Genomic DNA, 15,408 nt, shown 5'->3' with positions numbered 1-15,408 from the left:
TTGATTTGTCCTTTTGCATACCTTTCATTCATTTGTCTTTTATACCTCTTCATATCTCTCCTTTCCCTCTCCTCTGACACTGAGTCTGAAGAAGGGTCTCTGCCTGAGACACCACCAATTCCTTTCAGTTTAGTTTAGAGATACAGTGCGGAAACGGGCTCTTCGGCCCACCGAGTCCACACCGACTGGAGATCTCTGCACATTAACACTCTCCTACACACACTAGGGACAATGTACACTTATTCCAAGCCAATTTACTTACATACCTGTACGTCTTTGGAGTGTGGGAGGAAACAAAAGATCTCAGAGAAAACCCACGTGGTCACGGGGAGAACGTACAAACTCTGTACAGACAGCAACTGTAGTGTAGATCGAGCTTGGGTCTCCGTCGCTGCAAGCGCTGTAAGGCAGCAACACTACCGCTGCGCCACCGGGCCACTCTTTTCTCCAGAGATGCTGCCTGACCCACTGAGTTACTCCAGCATTTTGTGTCGATCTCTTTGTTCTACACAAATGTTTCCATTTGGGTCCTGTGATATGACATGGTCCTGTTGAAAGGAATAATCAATGACAACACAGCCCGGTGCATCCTTCATGACCACAGTGGAATAATACTTAGTTCCCCAGCACAAAACTCTTTCATGCATTTCTGCCCAGCAATTGAAATACCTATTACATGAATGGACACCTGGGAAGAATCTTTCCATTAGCTCAAAAATTTACATTTAGGTTAGAGAGTTTAGTTTTAAGATTTTTTTTCCCCTGCTTGAAAATCATACAATGGAAAGGTTATGTTAGTTTGTAGTCATGCCAATGCAAATATTAACTAATTCCCTATAATTTGATTGGTCTATGCTTTTGTGGGAATCAGATGACTTCTCCGAAGCTGAAATGGAGGAAATGAAATCCTGAGATGGATTTTCTGCACAGGAATGCCTCGGACTCAGGACTCAATGATTCAAGGATACTTTATTGTCATGTGTACCTATGTACTGTGAAATGCTTTGTTTTGCACACAACCCGTTAGAATTATGTATCAGACCTCACCTAGGCAGTACCCAAGAGTCGCCATGTTTGTGGCACCGACAAAGTTACAAAGGTTCTTAACTAATTATTTATTTATATTTATAGATAGGAAAAATAAATAAAGAAATAAATTAGAAAAGTAGAATAATCTATCAATAATACAACTTAGGAGATAGGTCCGTATGTCAGAGAATATAACTATTCATCTAGTCCTGGATCCAAGCTTCAGTCTGGCTTCCGTGCCGGCCCAATCTACCCCTTCAAATAATCTATAAATGGAGACCATATTCTTGTAACTAATTCTGCTTTGTCAATTAAGACAAATCTAATTTTTTCCAAATGTAATGTTCATCGACCGGCTAGACCAATCTTCTGCCCGCCATCGCACGTGGCAGCATGTGGCCCCCCGCTGGGTCCCCCTTCGTTCTCAGCTCTCGACCGATCCCTCGCTCTCTGATTCGACCTAGTGTGACATTGATAACTTTTTAAAATTAGGTTCAAGATAGAATAAGGGCATTTATGGCATTTATTGCCCTTAACTAGGCTCTGGTGACCTGCGTTCTCAAAGCAACTTTGATGAAGCTATGGCAAGGATGTTATTGGGTAGGGAATGCCAGGATTTGGAACCCAGTGACAATGAAGGACCAGTAATCATATTTCCAAGTCAGGATGATATGAGACTAAAGGGCCTGTCCCACTGTACGAGCTAATTCAAGAATTCTCCTGAGTTTCCCCTGATTCGAACTCGGTGAATTACGGTAATAGCCGCTCGTAGGTACTCAGGGCTCTCGTGGACATTTTTCATCATGTTGATGGCGTTTATTGAAAACATGTTGAAAAATCTTCACGAGTCTTCACGAGCTTACCGCGTTTCCCGCGTACCTGCCGTTAGCGTTACGAGCCGCTAAGAGACGTCCCGATCTCCGACGTACCCGCTACGTACATTCTACGTGCTTACCACGAGTTTGATTTTTTTTTAAACTCGGTAGAGCTCTTGAATTACCTCGTACAGTGGGACAGGCCCTTTAGAGGGAAAATTGTAAATGGTGGTTTTTACATTCTTTAATCTGTTCAGTGCCATTCGCAAATGTACTCGGGTCATGCCCAATAGTGGGGAAAAAAACTTGGCAGTGAACAGGTTAAAGCAGTGCAGGTTGTTTGTTTGTGATGTCGTGGCTAGTTTTTCTTACAACATTGTGTGTAGTTGGTACACATGACAGTCAAGGTGCATCAGTGGTGGAGGGAATTCATATAGGTACAGGATGGCAAGCAGGATCCCAAACTGTTGGTGTTCCCTTGTTCACAGACTGCCTGACTTGCTGAGGATGGTGTATTTTACTTTTATAAATTAATAATATATAACCCATGTTGGAGTTATTTTTCTTTCTAGTACTGAGACTCCTGAAAATATCTGTTGCCAAAATGATTCCTAAAGGGTGGTGCAGTCGTGCAGCGGTAGAGTTGCTGCCTTACAACACCGGAGACCCGGGTTCGATCCTGACTACGGGTGCTGTCTGTATGGAGTCTTTTACCCAGAGTAGGGAAATCGAGGACCAGAGGACATAGGTTCAAGGTGAAGGGGAAAAGATTTAATAGGAATCCAAGAGGTAACTTTTTTACACAGAGAGTGGTGGATGTATGGAACAAGCTGCCAGAGGAGGTAGTTGAGGCTGGGGCTGGGGCAGGTACATGGATAGGACAGGTTTGGAGGGTTATGAACCAAGCGCAGGCAAGTGGGACTAAGGTAGCTGGGACATTGTTGGCCGGTGTGGGCGAGTTGTGCCGAAGGGCCTGTTTGCACGCTGTATTAATCTATGATTCTATTCTCCCCTGTGACCGCGTGGGTTTTCTCAGGGTGCACTGGTTACCTCCCACACTCGAACGATGTACAGGTTTGCATGTTAATTAAACTTTGGTGAAATTGTAAATTGGCCCTAGTGCGTAGGATAGTGCTGGCGTACGGGGTGATTGCTGGTCGGCGCGGACTCGGTGGGTCGAATGGGCCTGTTTCAGCATTGTACTAAAGTGAGGAAGTTTTAGTTATCTAATAATAAGCTGAAATTAAGTTTAAGCTAATTCCTAAAGTGCAGGGTGAGTGAGACAGAATATGATACCTGAAGGTACACAAAAATGCTGGAGAAACTCAGCGGGTGCAGCAGCATCTATGGAGCGAAGGAAATAGGTGACGTTTCGGGCCGAAACCCTTCTTCAGACCTGATGTCTTGATGTAGTGGTGGTTAAGGGAATGAAGCAGAATCAGTGATCCTGGGGCCCCAGTGCCAGGAATTTGTTTTGTCCGTGTGTATATTACAGCGGTTCATTCAATTATGCTTGTGCAACAAACATTGCCGAGTATTTCTTCTGTTTATCTTGGCTTAAATATTTTCCACTGGTCTTAGAATCATAGCGTATACAACATGAAAACAAGCCCACTGGCCTACTGAGTTCTTCTTGACCATCAAGCACCCATTTTACACCAATCCCATTTAATTCTCCCCCTGCTCCCAGTAATTGCCCTCAGACTCCATCACCCACCCACGTACAGTTGGCACAATTTACAGTGACCATTTACCCCTACCAACCGGCACATCTTTTAGTTCTTTTAGTTCCGCTCCACGTCAACTTTTCCAACATTCTTGTCTGATATCCCCATCTCGTACCCTATATATACCTAGCATTGTCATTTAATGTTAGTCTCTGTCCTGACTCAATGGTTCACGTTCACCCATCATTCTGTGCTCATTGATCCATATTGATCCCTGGGTCGGCAATGTCTCTGGTTTGTACTTAAAATACCCTCTTCTGCTTGTTTTCAAATACTTCCATGGCCCTGTCTGTCCCCATATCGCTGCATAATCTCCTCCAAACATCTAATCTCATGCACATTCTTGTTCCACCGATGGCAACTGTTGCCCAGATGACCTTGGCTGTATGCCATGGAATTCCCTATCCAAATTCTTCCACCTCTCCCAAGGCCTTTAATTATATCCTCATTAAATTTAATCTTTCAACCAAGCATTTGTCCACCTGCATTTGTCCATCGCCCCTCGTGCCTTGAGGTTGAAGTTTGTTTGGTAATGCCCTGGTCAAACTGCTGTACAACAGTAAGATGATTGCTGCGTATATATAATTGTCTGTAAATTTTATGAAATCTCAGTACAATTTTTCTCAGGCTTTTGCCTTGTTATCATTCTGCACTGCAGTAATTCCAAATGCATTGAACAAAATTGTTTCTTTCATGTGCTGTCTTCTCCCTTGCTTCCTCATTGTCATCTTCCGCTCATTCAGTAAAATGCCGAAGTAATTTCCTTGCATGGCCTTGCATTTTACGTCCTTTCATTCTGAGGCTATAACCTCTAGTCCTGGACTCTCCCACTAGTGGAAACATACTGTCCACTTTATCCAGGCCTTTCACTATTCAGTAAATTACAATGAGGTGCCCCCTCATCCTTCTAAACTTCAGCGAGTGCAGGTTCAGTGCCATCAAACACTCATCATATGTTAACCCAATCATTCCTGGGATAATTCTCGTGAACCTCCTCTGGACCCTCTCCAACACCGGCACATCCTTCCTCAGAACTGCTCGCAATGCTCCAAATGTGGTCTGACCAGTGCTTAAAAAACCTGGAAACATATTAGTTTTTAATATGTTTTTATAATTTGTTTATGCTCTTTAGGAACAGGGTGGCTTCAGTCAACAGACCAGGATAGTTTTAGTCCACCTCCTAGCACAATTAGTTCCAATGATGGCCTTACATAGGAGAGCTCTCAATATAATTATAGTTGCAAACCTTCACCTTGTGAATCATGCAAATCTTGTGAATTGTTTAAACCAATACTTTGGAATCAGTATTGATCCTGAAATTGTGAAATGTAAAGAGGAAGAAGGTATAAAAAGTTACTTGGAATGGGTTTTTATTGAACAAATTGTCATCTTTCCCTTTAAATGCTTTATTTTTTTCTCTATCCAGAGACTACTGTAAAGACTGAACTACAGCAAGTTCATCAAGCTCCATCGAGTCGAATATTGTCTCAGGGGTCAAAATATCGAAGTACAAGGTTAGTTTTCTCAAGTCATTTAACAAGTGTTGCCCAATCACTTCCTGTGACTTCTACTGGTAAATATGCAATAGGGGAAGATGATTAATTCATAGGTTTAACACAGTTTAACCTGTTAATTTGCTGTCCATGAAGTGGGCTGAAAACAATTATATTGAGACTTTTTTAGTTTAGAGTTAGAGCATGGAAACAGGCCCATCGGCCCACGGAGTCCGCGCCAAGCAGCGATCGCCGCACACTAGCACTATCCTACACACTAGGGACAATTTGCAATTCTCATCAAAGCCAATTAACCTACAAACCTGTACATCTTTGGAGTGTGGGAGGAAACCGGAGCACCCGAAGAAAAGCCATGTGGTCACCGGGAGAATGTACACACTCTGTGCAGACAGCACCAGTAGTCTGGGTTGAACCCGTGTCTCTGGTGCTGTTAGGCAGCAACTCTGCCACTGTGCTGCCCAGGTTCCAAGAGGCACTATTTGGTCACTGTCGATACGATTGTACTTCAATATTATTGAGTACAACAGACAATCTATGGGGGAAAAAAACTTGAATGTTATTTTATGGGCATAGTAATTTTTGCTAGGCTTTCTCTCATTTCCCACACCCACATTGTTTATTGATCATAAAAATAGTCATAATTTATTCTCTCTCTTTCCACTGACATACTGCTGCACCCACGCCATCCTTTATATCATGCTGTTGAGCAATGCTGTAAACCTCTCCATATTCTGTCAGTGTTAGACATTATTATTTGTGGAATGGTACGTTTGAGGTGGCATGGTAGGTGATTTTGCTGAGTTGTATGTAGATGAACATCTGCCTGCTATGTAATTGTTTGTGTGTGAAGTGAACCCAGCAACGTGCTACTTAGTAGCAGAGAGAGTGCTACTTTCTGCCTTTCATGGAAAAAGAAGCAATCGAAACATCGAGCGCTGGCTTACTTCCGCTTTCCCAGATCAAGCAATTGAAGAATCTAAGGACGAGGTAGAAAAAAATCACAGCAATGCAACAAATTGAACTAAAGTCAATATTGGGACAAGAAGTTGCTATCGAAACATTTAGACAGATACCTGGATAGGATAGGTTTAGAAGGACATGGGCCAAACGGGACTAGTGAAGAGTTCAAAAGGGAACTGCAGATGCTGGAATATCGAAGGTACACACAATTGCTGGGGAAACTCAGCGGGTGCAGCAGCATCTATGGAGCGAAGGAAATAGGCGACGTTTCGGGCCGAACCCCTTCTTCAGACTGATGGGGGGTGGGGAAAGAAAGAAGGAAAAGGGGAGGAGGAGGAGGAGCCCGAGGGCGGGCGGATGGGAGGGTGGGAGGAGACAGCTAGAGGGTTAAGGAAGGGGAGGAGACAGCACGGGCTAGCCAAATTGGGAGAATTCAATGTTAATGCCATAAGGACGCAAGGACCCCAGACGGAATATGAGGTGCTGTTCCTCCAATTTCCGCTGTTGCTCACTCTGGCAATGGAGGAGACCCAGGACAGAGAGGTCGGATTGGGAATGGGAGGGGGAGTTGAAGTGCTGAGCCACCGGGAGGTCAGGTAGGTTATTGCGGACTGAGCGGAGGTGTTCGGCGAAACGATCGCCCAACCTACGCTTGGTCTCACCGATGTAAATGAGCTGACATCTAGAGCAGCGGATGCAGTAGATGAGGTTGGAGGAGATACAGGTGAACCTTTGTCGCACCTGGAACGACTGCTTGGGACCTTGAATGGAGTCGAGGGGGGAGGTGAAGGGACAGGTGTTGCATTTCTTGCGGTTGCAACGGAAAGTGCCCGGGGAGGGGGTGGTGCGGGAGGGAAGGGAAGAATTGACGAGGGAGTTGCGGAGGGAGCGGTCTTTGCGGAAGGCAGACATTGGGGGAGATGGGAAGATGTGGCGAGTGGTGGGGTCACGTTGGAGGTGGCGGAAATGGCGGAGGATTATGTGTTGTATTTGCCGGCTGGTGGGGTGAAAGGTGAGGACCAGAGGGACTCTGCCCTTGTTGCGTGTGCGGGGATGGGGAGAGAGAGCAGTGTTGCGGGGTATGGATGAGACCCTGGTGTGAGCCTCATCTATGGTGGCGGAGGGGAATCCCCGTTCCCTGAAGAACGAGGACATTTCCAATGCCCTGGTATGAAATGTCTCATCCTGGGAACAGATGCGGCGTAGGCGAAGGGACTAGTGAAGAGTTGGTCAGTGTGGACAAGTTAGACCAAAGGGCCTGTTTCCATGCTGTGTGACTATGACTCAGGCAGACAAGATAGTGCTGAAGTATAATGATTCGGTAGTAAATGATCTTCCATTGTACTAGCAAGCACCAGCGGTTATCACAGTCCATTTTATAGCTTCTACTAAATATGTACCTTTTTTGAGGATCCTGATAAATTTCTGTTGATCGCTAACATTTCTGTCATGTACTGTTCCATTGATGGACAATTCCTGCTGAGCTAAAGAGAGTGAAGGTAATTTTACCAACACAGGTTGTTCATACCACTCCTTTAAAAAAATCAAAAATTCAAATATTAAAATAATATATACTGTATGGTAAAAAACTAAACAGAATCCACAACCTTTATACACAATAAAAGATTAACTCTTATACAACTGTCTTACACTCCTTGTCAAGGATACAGTCAACCCCCCCCAGGGGTCCCCGGAAATCCCCCAGGGCGCCCGTGGACAGCGCATAGTCCCTCTCTAACACCACCCGGGCGCGGACGTAACCCCGGATCATAGCACTCCTTGGTACACATGCACAGCCTTGATAACACGGCCTCTGTCAATATTTAAGGGCAATTATCACAGCTAGATTCTCGTGACGCAATTTAAAAGCCAATAAGCTTGTTTTCCTTGAGTCAATTACCAGTTATTTGGTTTCGCCCAGTTTTCTACCTACATGTTGACCTTCTGCAGAACCCAGAGCTCCTTTGTTAGGTTTCCCTTAATAATGGGGAACTTTCAAGTTTTTTTTTAAGTAGCTATTTTTTATTTTGTGCTCTTTACGTTTAGAAAGGAATTTAAAGGGGAAAAAACTTTGGGTGTCGGCACTCTTTTGTCAAAACCTGGGAAAGGATGTGTTCCTTTGCAGGAATATTTTTGGAACCTAATTTGGTTTTAAAGAATTGTCAATTTAAGAAATACTGGGGAGCTTGAGAACAAAATAAGACCTCTTGCTACTCTTCTACAATAATGTGATTTAATGCTGCAGGAGGTTCCTGGTTGTAGGGGAACTGAGTAACAGTAAGTGCCATTACAGCACAGGAACAGGACCTTCGGCCCACAATATCCATGCCAAACATGATGCCGTTAAATGAATCTCCTTTGCCTGCACGTGATCCCCAACCCTCCATCTCCGGCATGTCTGCGTGCCTATCTAAAAGCCTCTTCAGTGTCATTCTCGTATCTGCTTCCACCACCACCCCTGGCAGCGCGTTCCAGGCACCCACAGCACCTTGTTTTACCCTGCACATCCTTATATAACTATAAAACTCTGATTGTGTGTGTGTGTGTGTGTGTGTGTGTGTGTGTGTGTGTGTGTGTGTGTGTGTGTGTGTGTGTGTGTGTGTGTGTGTGTGTGTGTGTGTGTGTGTGTGTGTGTGTGATCACATCTATTCGAACAAACGGCGCGCTGACGGGAACATTTTTACAAATTCCGGTAGAGACTTACCCCCTGGAGTCAAAAATCGGTTTACCTGAAAATGTCCTGCTTTATTTCTTGAGTAATTAATAAAAATGTTCACAAATCCGATCCAACTTTCTATTCAAAACGCCTGTTTTTGTTGTTTTTTCGCTGATGACTTGACAATGGATCTTCCTGCCGTCTGCTCGCGCTGAGACTGACGTCACCTCCCACCCCTCCCTCCTCCGCCCGTTGTTCAAAAGTCACCCTGCCCCTCCTCTCTCCCCCTCCTCTCTCCCCCCCTCTCCCCCTCTCTCTCCCCCCTCTCTCCCCTCTCTCTCCCCCTCCTCTCTCGCCCCTCCTCTCTCCCCCCTCCTCTCTCCCCTCCTCTCTCTCCCCCCCTCTCCCATCCCTCTCCCCCCTCTCTCTCTCCCTCCCTCTCCCCCCATCCCTCTCCCCCCCTCTCTCTCCCCCCTCCCCCCTCCCCCTCCTCTCTCCCCCCTCCTCTCTCCCCCCCTCTCTCCTCCCCCCCTCCCCCTCCTCTCTCACCCCCTCTCTCTCCCCCTCCCCCTCCTCTCTCACCCCCTCTCTCTCCCTCTCCCCCCCCTCCCTCCCCCCTCTCTCTCCCCCCTCTCTCTCCCCCCCCCTCCCGCCCCCCCCCTCCCCCCCCCTCTCTCTCCCCCTCTCTCTCCCCCCTCTCTCTCCCCCTCTCTCTCCCCTCCTCTCTCTCCCCCTCCTCTCTCTCTCCTCCTCCTCCTCTCTCTCTCCTCCTCCTCTCTCTCTCCCCCTCCTCTCTCCCCCCCTCTCTTCCCCTTTAAAATTTTCCCTCTCTTGCCTTAAAAAAGTATTTGACATTTCCAGTAAGGTTCTGACTATTTACCCAATCTATGTCTCTCATAATTGTATATACCACATCACCACATAAGGGATAAATATATGCGTTTGTTTATTTTTTATTAGCGTTTCAACTGAGGAAACTACTGAAGAATCTCCAGGGGAGGGAGAAAAAATCACAGCAAAACAACAAATTAAACCATGGTCAACATTCCACAAAGAAGCTCAGGTAAATATGATGTTGCTGGTGTGTAATGATTCAGTAGTGACATTTGCAAATGATCTTCCATTCTAATAGCAAACTTGCATAGATATCACTATTTTTGATTTTCCCTTTCTCCTCCCAAAGACTAAGACTTTGCCTCCATCACAGTGAGGATGTGCTTGGTGAACTCACTGTGGTGGATGTTTAATTTGTGTTTATTGTATGTTTTGTTATTATTGATTCTGTGCATGACTGCAGGCAACATCATTTCGTTCAGACCGAAAGGTCTGAATGACAATAAAGGATCTATCTATCTATCTATCTATCTATCTATCTCTCTATCTCTCTATCTCTCTATCTCTCTCTCTCTCTCTCTCTCTCTCTCTCTCTCTCTCTCTCTCTCTCTCTCTCTCTCTCTCTCTCTCTCTCTCTCTCTCTCTCTCTCTCTCTCTCTCTCTCTCTCTCTCTCTCTCTCTCTCTATCTCTATCTCTATCTCTATCTCTATCTCTATCTCTCTATCTCTCTATCTCTCTATCTCTCTATCTCTCTATCTCTCTATCTCTCTATCTCTCTATCTCTCTATCTCTCTATCTCTCTATCTCTCTATCTATCTATCTATCTATCTATCTATCTATCTATCTATCTATCCTCTCCCCCCTTCCCTGTTCCCCATCCGGACTCGCACCTATATCTCCCCTCCCCTTCACCTTAATTCCTAACTTTGACTTCACAATTCTGAACTCTTCAATCCTTTTTTCATCTCTAGGTTTTGTCTGACCATCTGCTTATCAAACCCCTCCCCTGCCTGTGTTCACCATGTTATCTGCCCCTCCTCTAATTCCAGCTTTCTTCCCTCTCCCTGATGATCAGTCTGAAGCAGGTTCCTGACCCAAAATATCATCTATTCATGTTCCCCGGGGCTGCTGCCTAACCCACTGTTACTGCAACACATTGTGTTGTTTTTTGTAAATCTGCAGTTCCTTGCATTTGCCAGGGAAATGGATCAATTGTGGTACCCAGACCATTGCTCCATCACCCAGGGACGTAACTCTTTTAGTCTGTTACTTTTGTAGTAATTCAAATGGCTGCTCAAATAGTTCAGAATTTTGTCTCTTGAAATTTTTTAACAGTTTTTGAGGTTTTTTTCAAACTTTATATGCGGTTTAGGGACTGTTAAATAACTGTGCATCATGTATAAAATCTATAAACAATTGCCTAAAATTAAAATGTAAAGTTAGTATCGAACTGCTAGAAACATCAAATCTTGATAAAGAACAGAAGTGGCAACGTGATCTGAACTCAGATGCATAAATGAGTCTTAGGGTCAATAGACAATAGGTGCCATTCGGCCCTTCGAGCCAGCACCGCCATTCAATGTGATCATGGCTGATCATCCCCAATCAGTACCCCGTTCCTGCCTTCTCCCCATATCCCCTGACTCTGCTATTTTTAAGTGCCCTATCTAACTCTCTGTTGAAACGGGTCCTTCGGCCCAACTTGCCCACACTGGCTAACATGTCCCTGCTGCACTGGTCCCACCTGCCTGCATTTGGTCCTTATTCATCCAAACCTGTCCTATCCATGCATTTGCCGAACTGTTTCTTAAATGTTGGGATAGTCCCAGCCTCAACTCCCTCCACTGGCAGCTTGTTCCATACACCTGTGTGAAAAAGTTACCAATCAGATTGCTATTAAATCTTTTCCCCTCCCTACACCATAAACCCATGTCCTCTGGTCCTCGATTCATATACTCCAGGCAATAGGCTCTGTGCATCTACCCGATCTATTCCTCTCATCAGTCAGTTATAGATGTGAGATAAAGGAGGAGGGAAGAACTCAAAGTTTCTAAGGTTAATGAAGGAGAAACCATGGATATGGAATAAAATGACCTCTTATGGGATTTACGTGAAAAAAAGCAAATTTAAAAAAAAATGTCAACATTCATTTCTGCACAGATGATGCAGCTTTACATTATAAAAATAGTAATACGGTCCTGTTTCCAAATACACAACTCCTCTTCCTTGTCATGTGGGTGATGTGTATACTGTAACGTGGAGCCTGAATTTGACGCTTGTTTTCTCATTGTTCCATAGAGGACGTCACAAAACGATTCTTCGGAAAGCAGCAGCGATGATTCAAGTACTATACAAGTTACCCCCGAAACACTCAAAAAGGGTAGATATGTATATTGTGAAGGACAGTATATTGTATGTGTAGGTTAATTCACACCAGAGAGTCCTGCCAGTCGCATTACCCATGATGTGTGCAGTTACATATAATTTATAGCAGAGAAATTGGTCATTGAGTCCAACTGTTCTACCACACCACTTATGCCATCCAACAAGGCTCCACTTTCTCCCCTTCATCCAGCCATATTACCCACACCGGCCAACATGTCCAAGCTACACTAGTCCCACCAGCCCGCGTCTGGTCCATATCCCTCTAAACATTTCCTATCCATGTACCTGTCTAACTGTTTCTTGAATGCTGGAATAGTCCCTGCTTCAACCACCTCCTCTGGCAGCTTGTTCCATACACCCACCACCCTTTGTGTAAAAAAGTTGCCCCCCAGATTCCTATTAAATCTTTTACCCTTCACCTTAAGCCTATGTTCTCCGGTCCTCAATTCACCTACTCTGGCCAATATTATCTTGCTTTCCATTAAATGCCTATTCATGCAGAAAGAATTCAAATATAATGGTTGGACAACTTTGTTTGGCATTGTATAATAGAAGTGTCAGAGCAGTCTTATGTAGCTGCATTTACAGATGCAGATTAATTGCTTATCCGTTCATTCTGGTATCAGATTTCCTATCGATTCATGTTGCTTTGGGATACATCAAGGTTGAAACTGTATAGTTGCTGCTTCACTGACGGCTGTATAATGGTAACTAATAAGGTAATATATATGGTAACTAATAAGGCCATATATACATCAGAATATTGAGGCTTCTACATGAAGGCATGTCAGTCACAGTGCTCAGCAACTGCGGCTCTGAGTCCGAACCCTTCACTGTGGAAACGGGGGTCAAATGGGGAGGCATCATCACACCCACCCTGTTTGTCATCTTCATTGCTGCCATACTTCACCTTATTGGTGAAGAGCTGCCACAGGGGATTCCAATCCTCTACAGAACTGACGGTGGGCTCTTCAGACTTAACAGGTTGAAGGCCAAGAGCAAAGTCAGTAACACCGCCATCATGGTGCTTCAGTACGCGGGCGACTGCACCATTGTAGCACATTCTGCAGAAGACCTCCAGGGCATCCTGAATGCCTTTGCCAAGGCATACAGAGCCATGGGCCTCGAGTTGGATGATCAGCCATGAACATATTGAATGGCGGTGCAGGCTCGAAGGGCCGAATGGCCTACTCCTGCACCTATCTTCTATGTTTCTATGTTTCTAGCCTTAAATATCAAGAAGACCCAGGTCCTACATCAACCTTTACCCAACCAGCCGTCTACCCAGCCCACTATAAAAGTGGACGAAACCACTCTTGAAAACGTTGACCACTTCCCCAACCTTGGCAGCATTCTTTCCTCAATTCCTCAATGCTGACATAGACTCTAAGGTCAACCATCGCCTGAGTTGCGCCAGTGGAGCCTACGCCAGACTCAGGAAAAGAGTCTTTGAAGACCGAGACCTAAAGGCTCAAACAAAAAAGCCGTTGACCTCTCCACCCTGTTGTATGGAGCCGACTCATGGACCACCTACAGCAGGCACCTGAGAGCCCTGGAACAATACCATTAAAAGATCCTTACAAAAGATTCTGAGGATTAGCTGGGAGGACAAACGCACCAACATCAGTGTTTTGGAGGAAGCCAACATCACCACCACAATAATGCAGCACCAACTTCGATGGACTGGCCACGTCATCCGCATGTCCAACACACGTCTCCCTGAACAAATCCTGTACTCTCCATTGAAGGAAGGTCGGCGAGCCCCCGGCGGGCCAAAGAAACGCTTCAAGGACAACATCAAGAACAGTCTGAAGAAATTCCACATCACATCGAGCAACTGGGAGCACATTGCACTGGACAGGCGCTCCTGGAGGAAATCTGTGCAGGAAGGAGCTGCACGTCACGAAATGGAACAATGCCGTGTCGCAGAGACAAAGCGACAGCACCGTAAGGAGAGAGAGAGAAGGGGGCTCGACGACTACCAACCACCGCCAGTCTCCACTGCCCACGTTGCACCAAGGTGTGTGGATCGCAGACCGGCCTCTACAGACATCTGCAGACCCACAAGTAGAGAACCCTATGGAGTGGAGAGGACAGTCATACTCGTTCCGATGATGATGATGATGATATTGTCAGCCTTTTGACCTACATGTAGTAGATCGAAGTATACATGCTAAAACTACAAGATAGTCTTCTAATTGATGCATACTTGTGCAATCAATCCTGTTGGACATAAACACATAATTTTCTATGCAAGAAAATACTCCAGGACTTCATTGTTTCATTTTGGTACATATGACAATTAAACCCTCTTGTCTCTTGAAGGAGCTGCCTATTTGAACTACAGGCATCTCATGTTTTAAGCGTGCTTGACTTGTGCGTTTTTAGAATAATGTGCTTGTCTAAATACGACTGAGTTTTATTTACGTGCTCCTGTTTCCGGAGTAAAGCACTCAAATGTATACCTGGCCAACCTGCGCATCAGCGTTCAAAGTTATCTTGTAGGTTCACCTTTGCGTAACAGAATAGAAAACTCAAATGATTGCCTGCAGCATAAGTTATATGTTGAAATGTTTCTGCCTTGGCATAGATCTATCCAATTACGGGGCACAAATGGGTAATTGTCTCAGTTTTATGCTCAGATAGTTAGCATCAGGCATTTCAGGTAAAGGATTGCACAGATGGAAGGGTGAGCTTTACAATGTTGTCTGATATGATTTGCCCTCGTTTATTTCTATTGGCATCATCGCCGCATGCGATGCCTGGCACACGTTTGACCTGCGCGCTTTTTGATTTACGCGAGGTGCCAAAGGTGATTTGTGGTCAGCGGGGAAGTGATAGTGCTTCCCACTGATGTTAAATAAACTCCCCACAAAGATCGAGGAATGTCTGCGGTGAGGCCTTCCTCTTTTTAATGTCTGTTGGAGCCAGTCGTTGCAGTTGTGATGCCACCAAACAGGCTGGGTGGCCAATCGCAACAATTGTCACAATTGACTGCCTGCCAGAAAGCAAGAAGCCCAACAAATCAGGCAGCATCTATAGAGAGGGAGATTGAAATCATGTTATAGGTTACTGCTCCATCAAAATGGGCTCTATGGTTAATGTATGGATTCATTATTGAAGGATTCATTCTCTACCCCTCATTCTGCCAGTGTTTTTTTAACTAGTAAATTATGTGATTCAGTGATTCTTCCTCCTCCCTGTTCTGCATTCCTTTTGCTTCCCCACCAAATGCAATCAACCTAGCCTGAAATCCCCTTCAGAATTGATCCACATGTGTTTGGTTTTGCCATCTGATTTGTCCCTTGGGATCAATTGAATCTTGTTAGATGTGAGTTTAAAGAGGTAGGAATCAAGGAAAATTGAATGGAATTGAGAAAACACTAACAGAATAGTGTATATGGGCAAGGTGTTCCACCTTACATGAATATTGTTCCATTATAATCATATTGGGTAACTCTTTAAAATGTGGATTGATTAAGACAAT

General features: G+C 44.9%; 1 protein-coding gene across 7 annotated transcripts in view; it reads left to right on the top strand.

The window, feature by feature from the left end:
• The window catches only part of LOC116979153 (synaptotagmin-like protein 2), an 86,913-nt gene that overhangs the window by 29,431 nt on the left and 42,074 nt on the right, over positions 1 to 15,408 (top strand). For all 7 annotated transcript variants that reach the window (XM_033030675.1, XM_033030679.1, XM_033030680.1 and 4 more), the window contains exons 4-6: positions 4,998 to 5,085; positions 9,662 to 9,764; positions 11,835 to 11,916. In XM_033030675.1, coding sequence (XP_032886566.1) covers positions 4,998 to 5,085; positions 9,662 to 9,764; positions 11,835 to 11,916 — 273 coding nt within the window. The remainder of the gene's footprint in view (positions 1 to 4,997; positions 5,086 to 9,661; positions 9,765 to 11,834; positions 11,917 to 15,408) is intronic.

Source organism: Amblyraja radiata, chromosome 12, assembly GCF_010909765.2.
Source record: "Amblyraja radiata isolate CabotCenter1 chromosome 12, sAmbRad1.1.pri, whole genome shotgun sequence".
Lineage (NCBI taxonomy): Eukaryota > Metazoa > Chordata > Chondrichthyes > Rajiformes > Rajidae > Amblyraja > Amblyraja radiata.
Note: the sequence above shows the minus strand (reverse complement) of the source record. Positions and strands in the feature narration are given on the sequence as shown.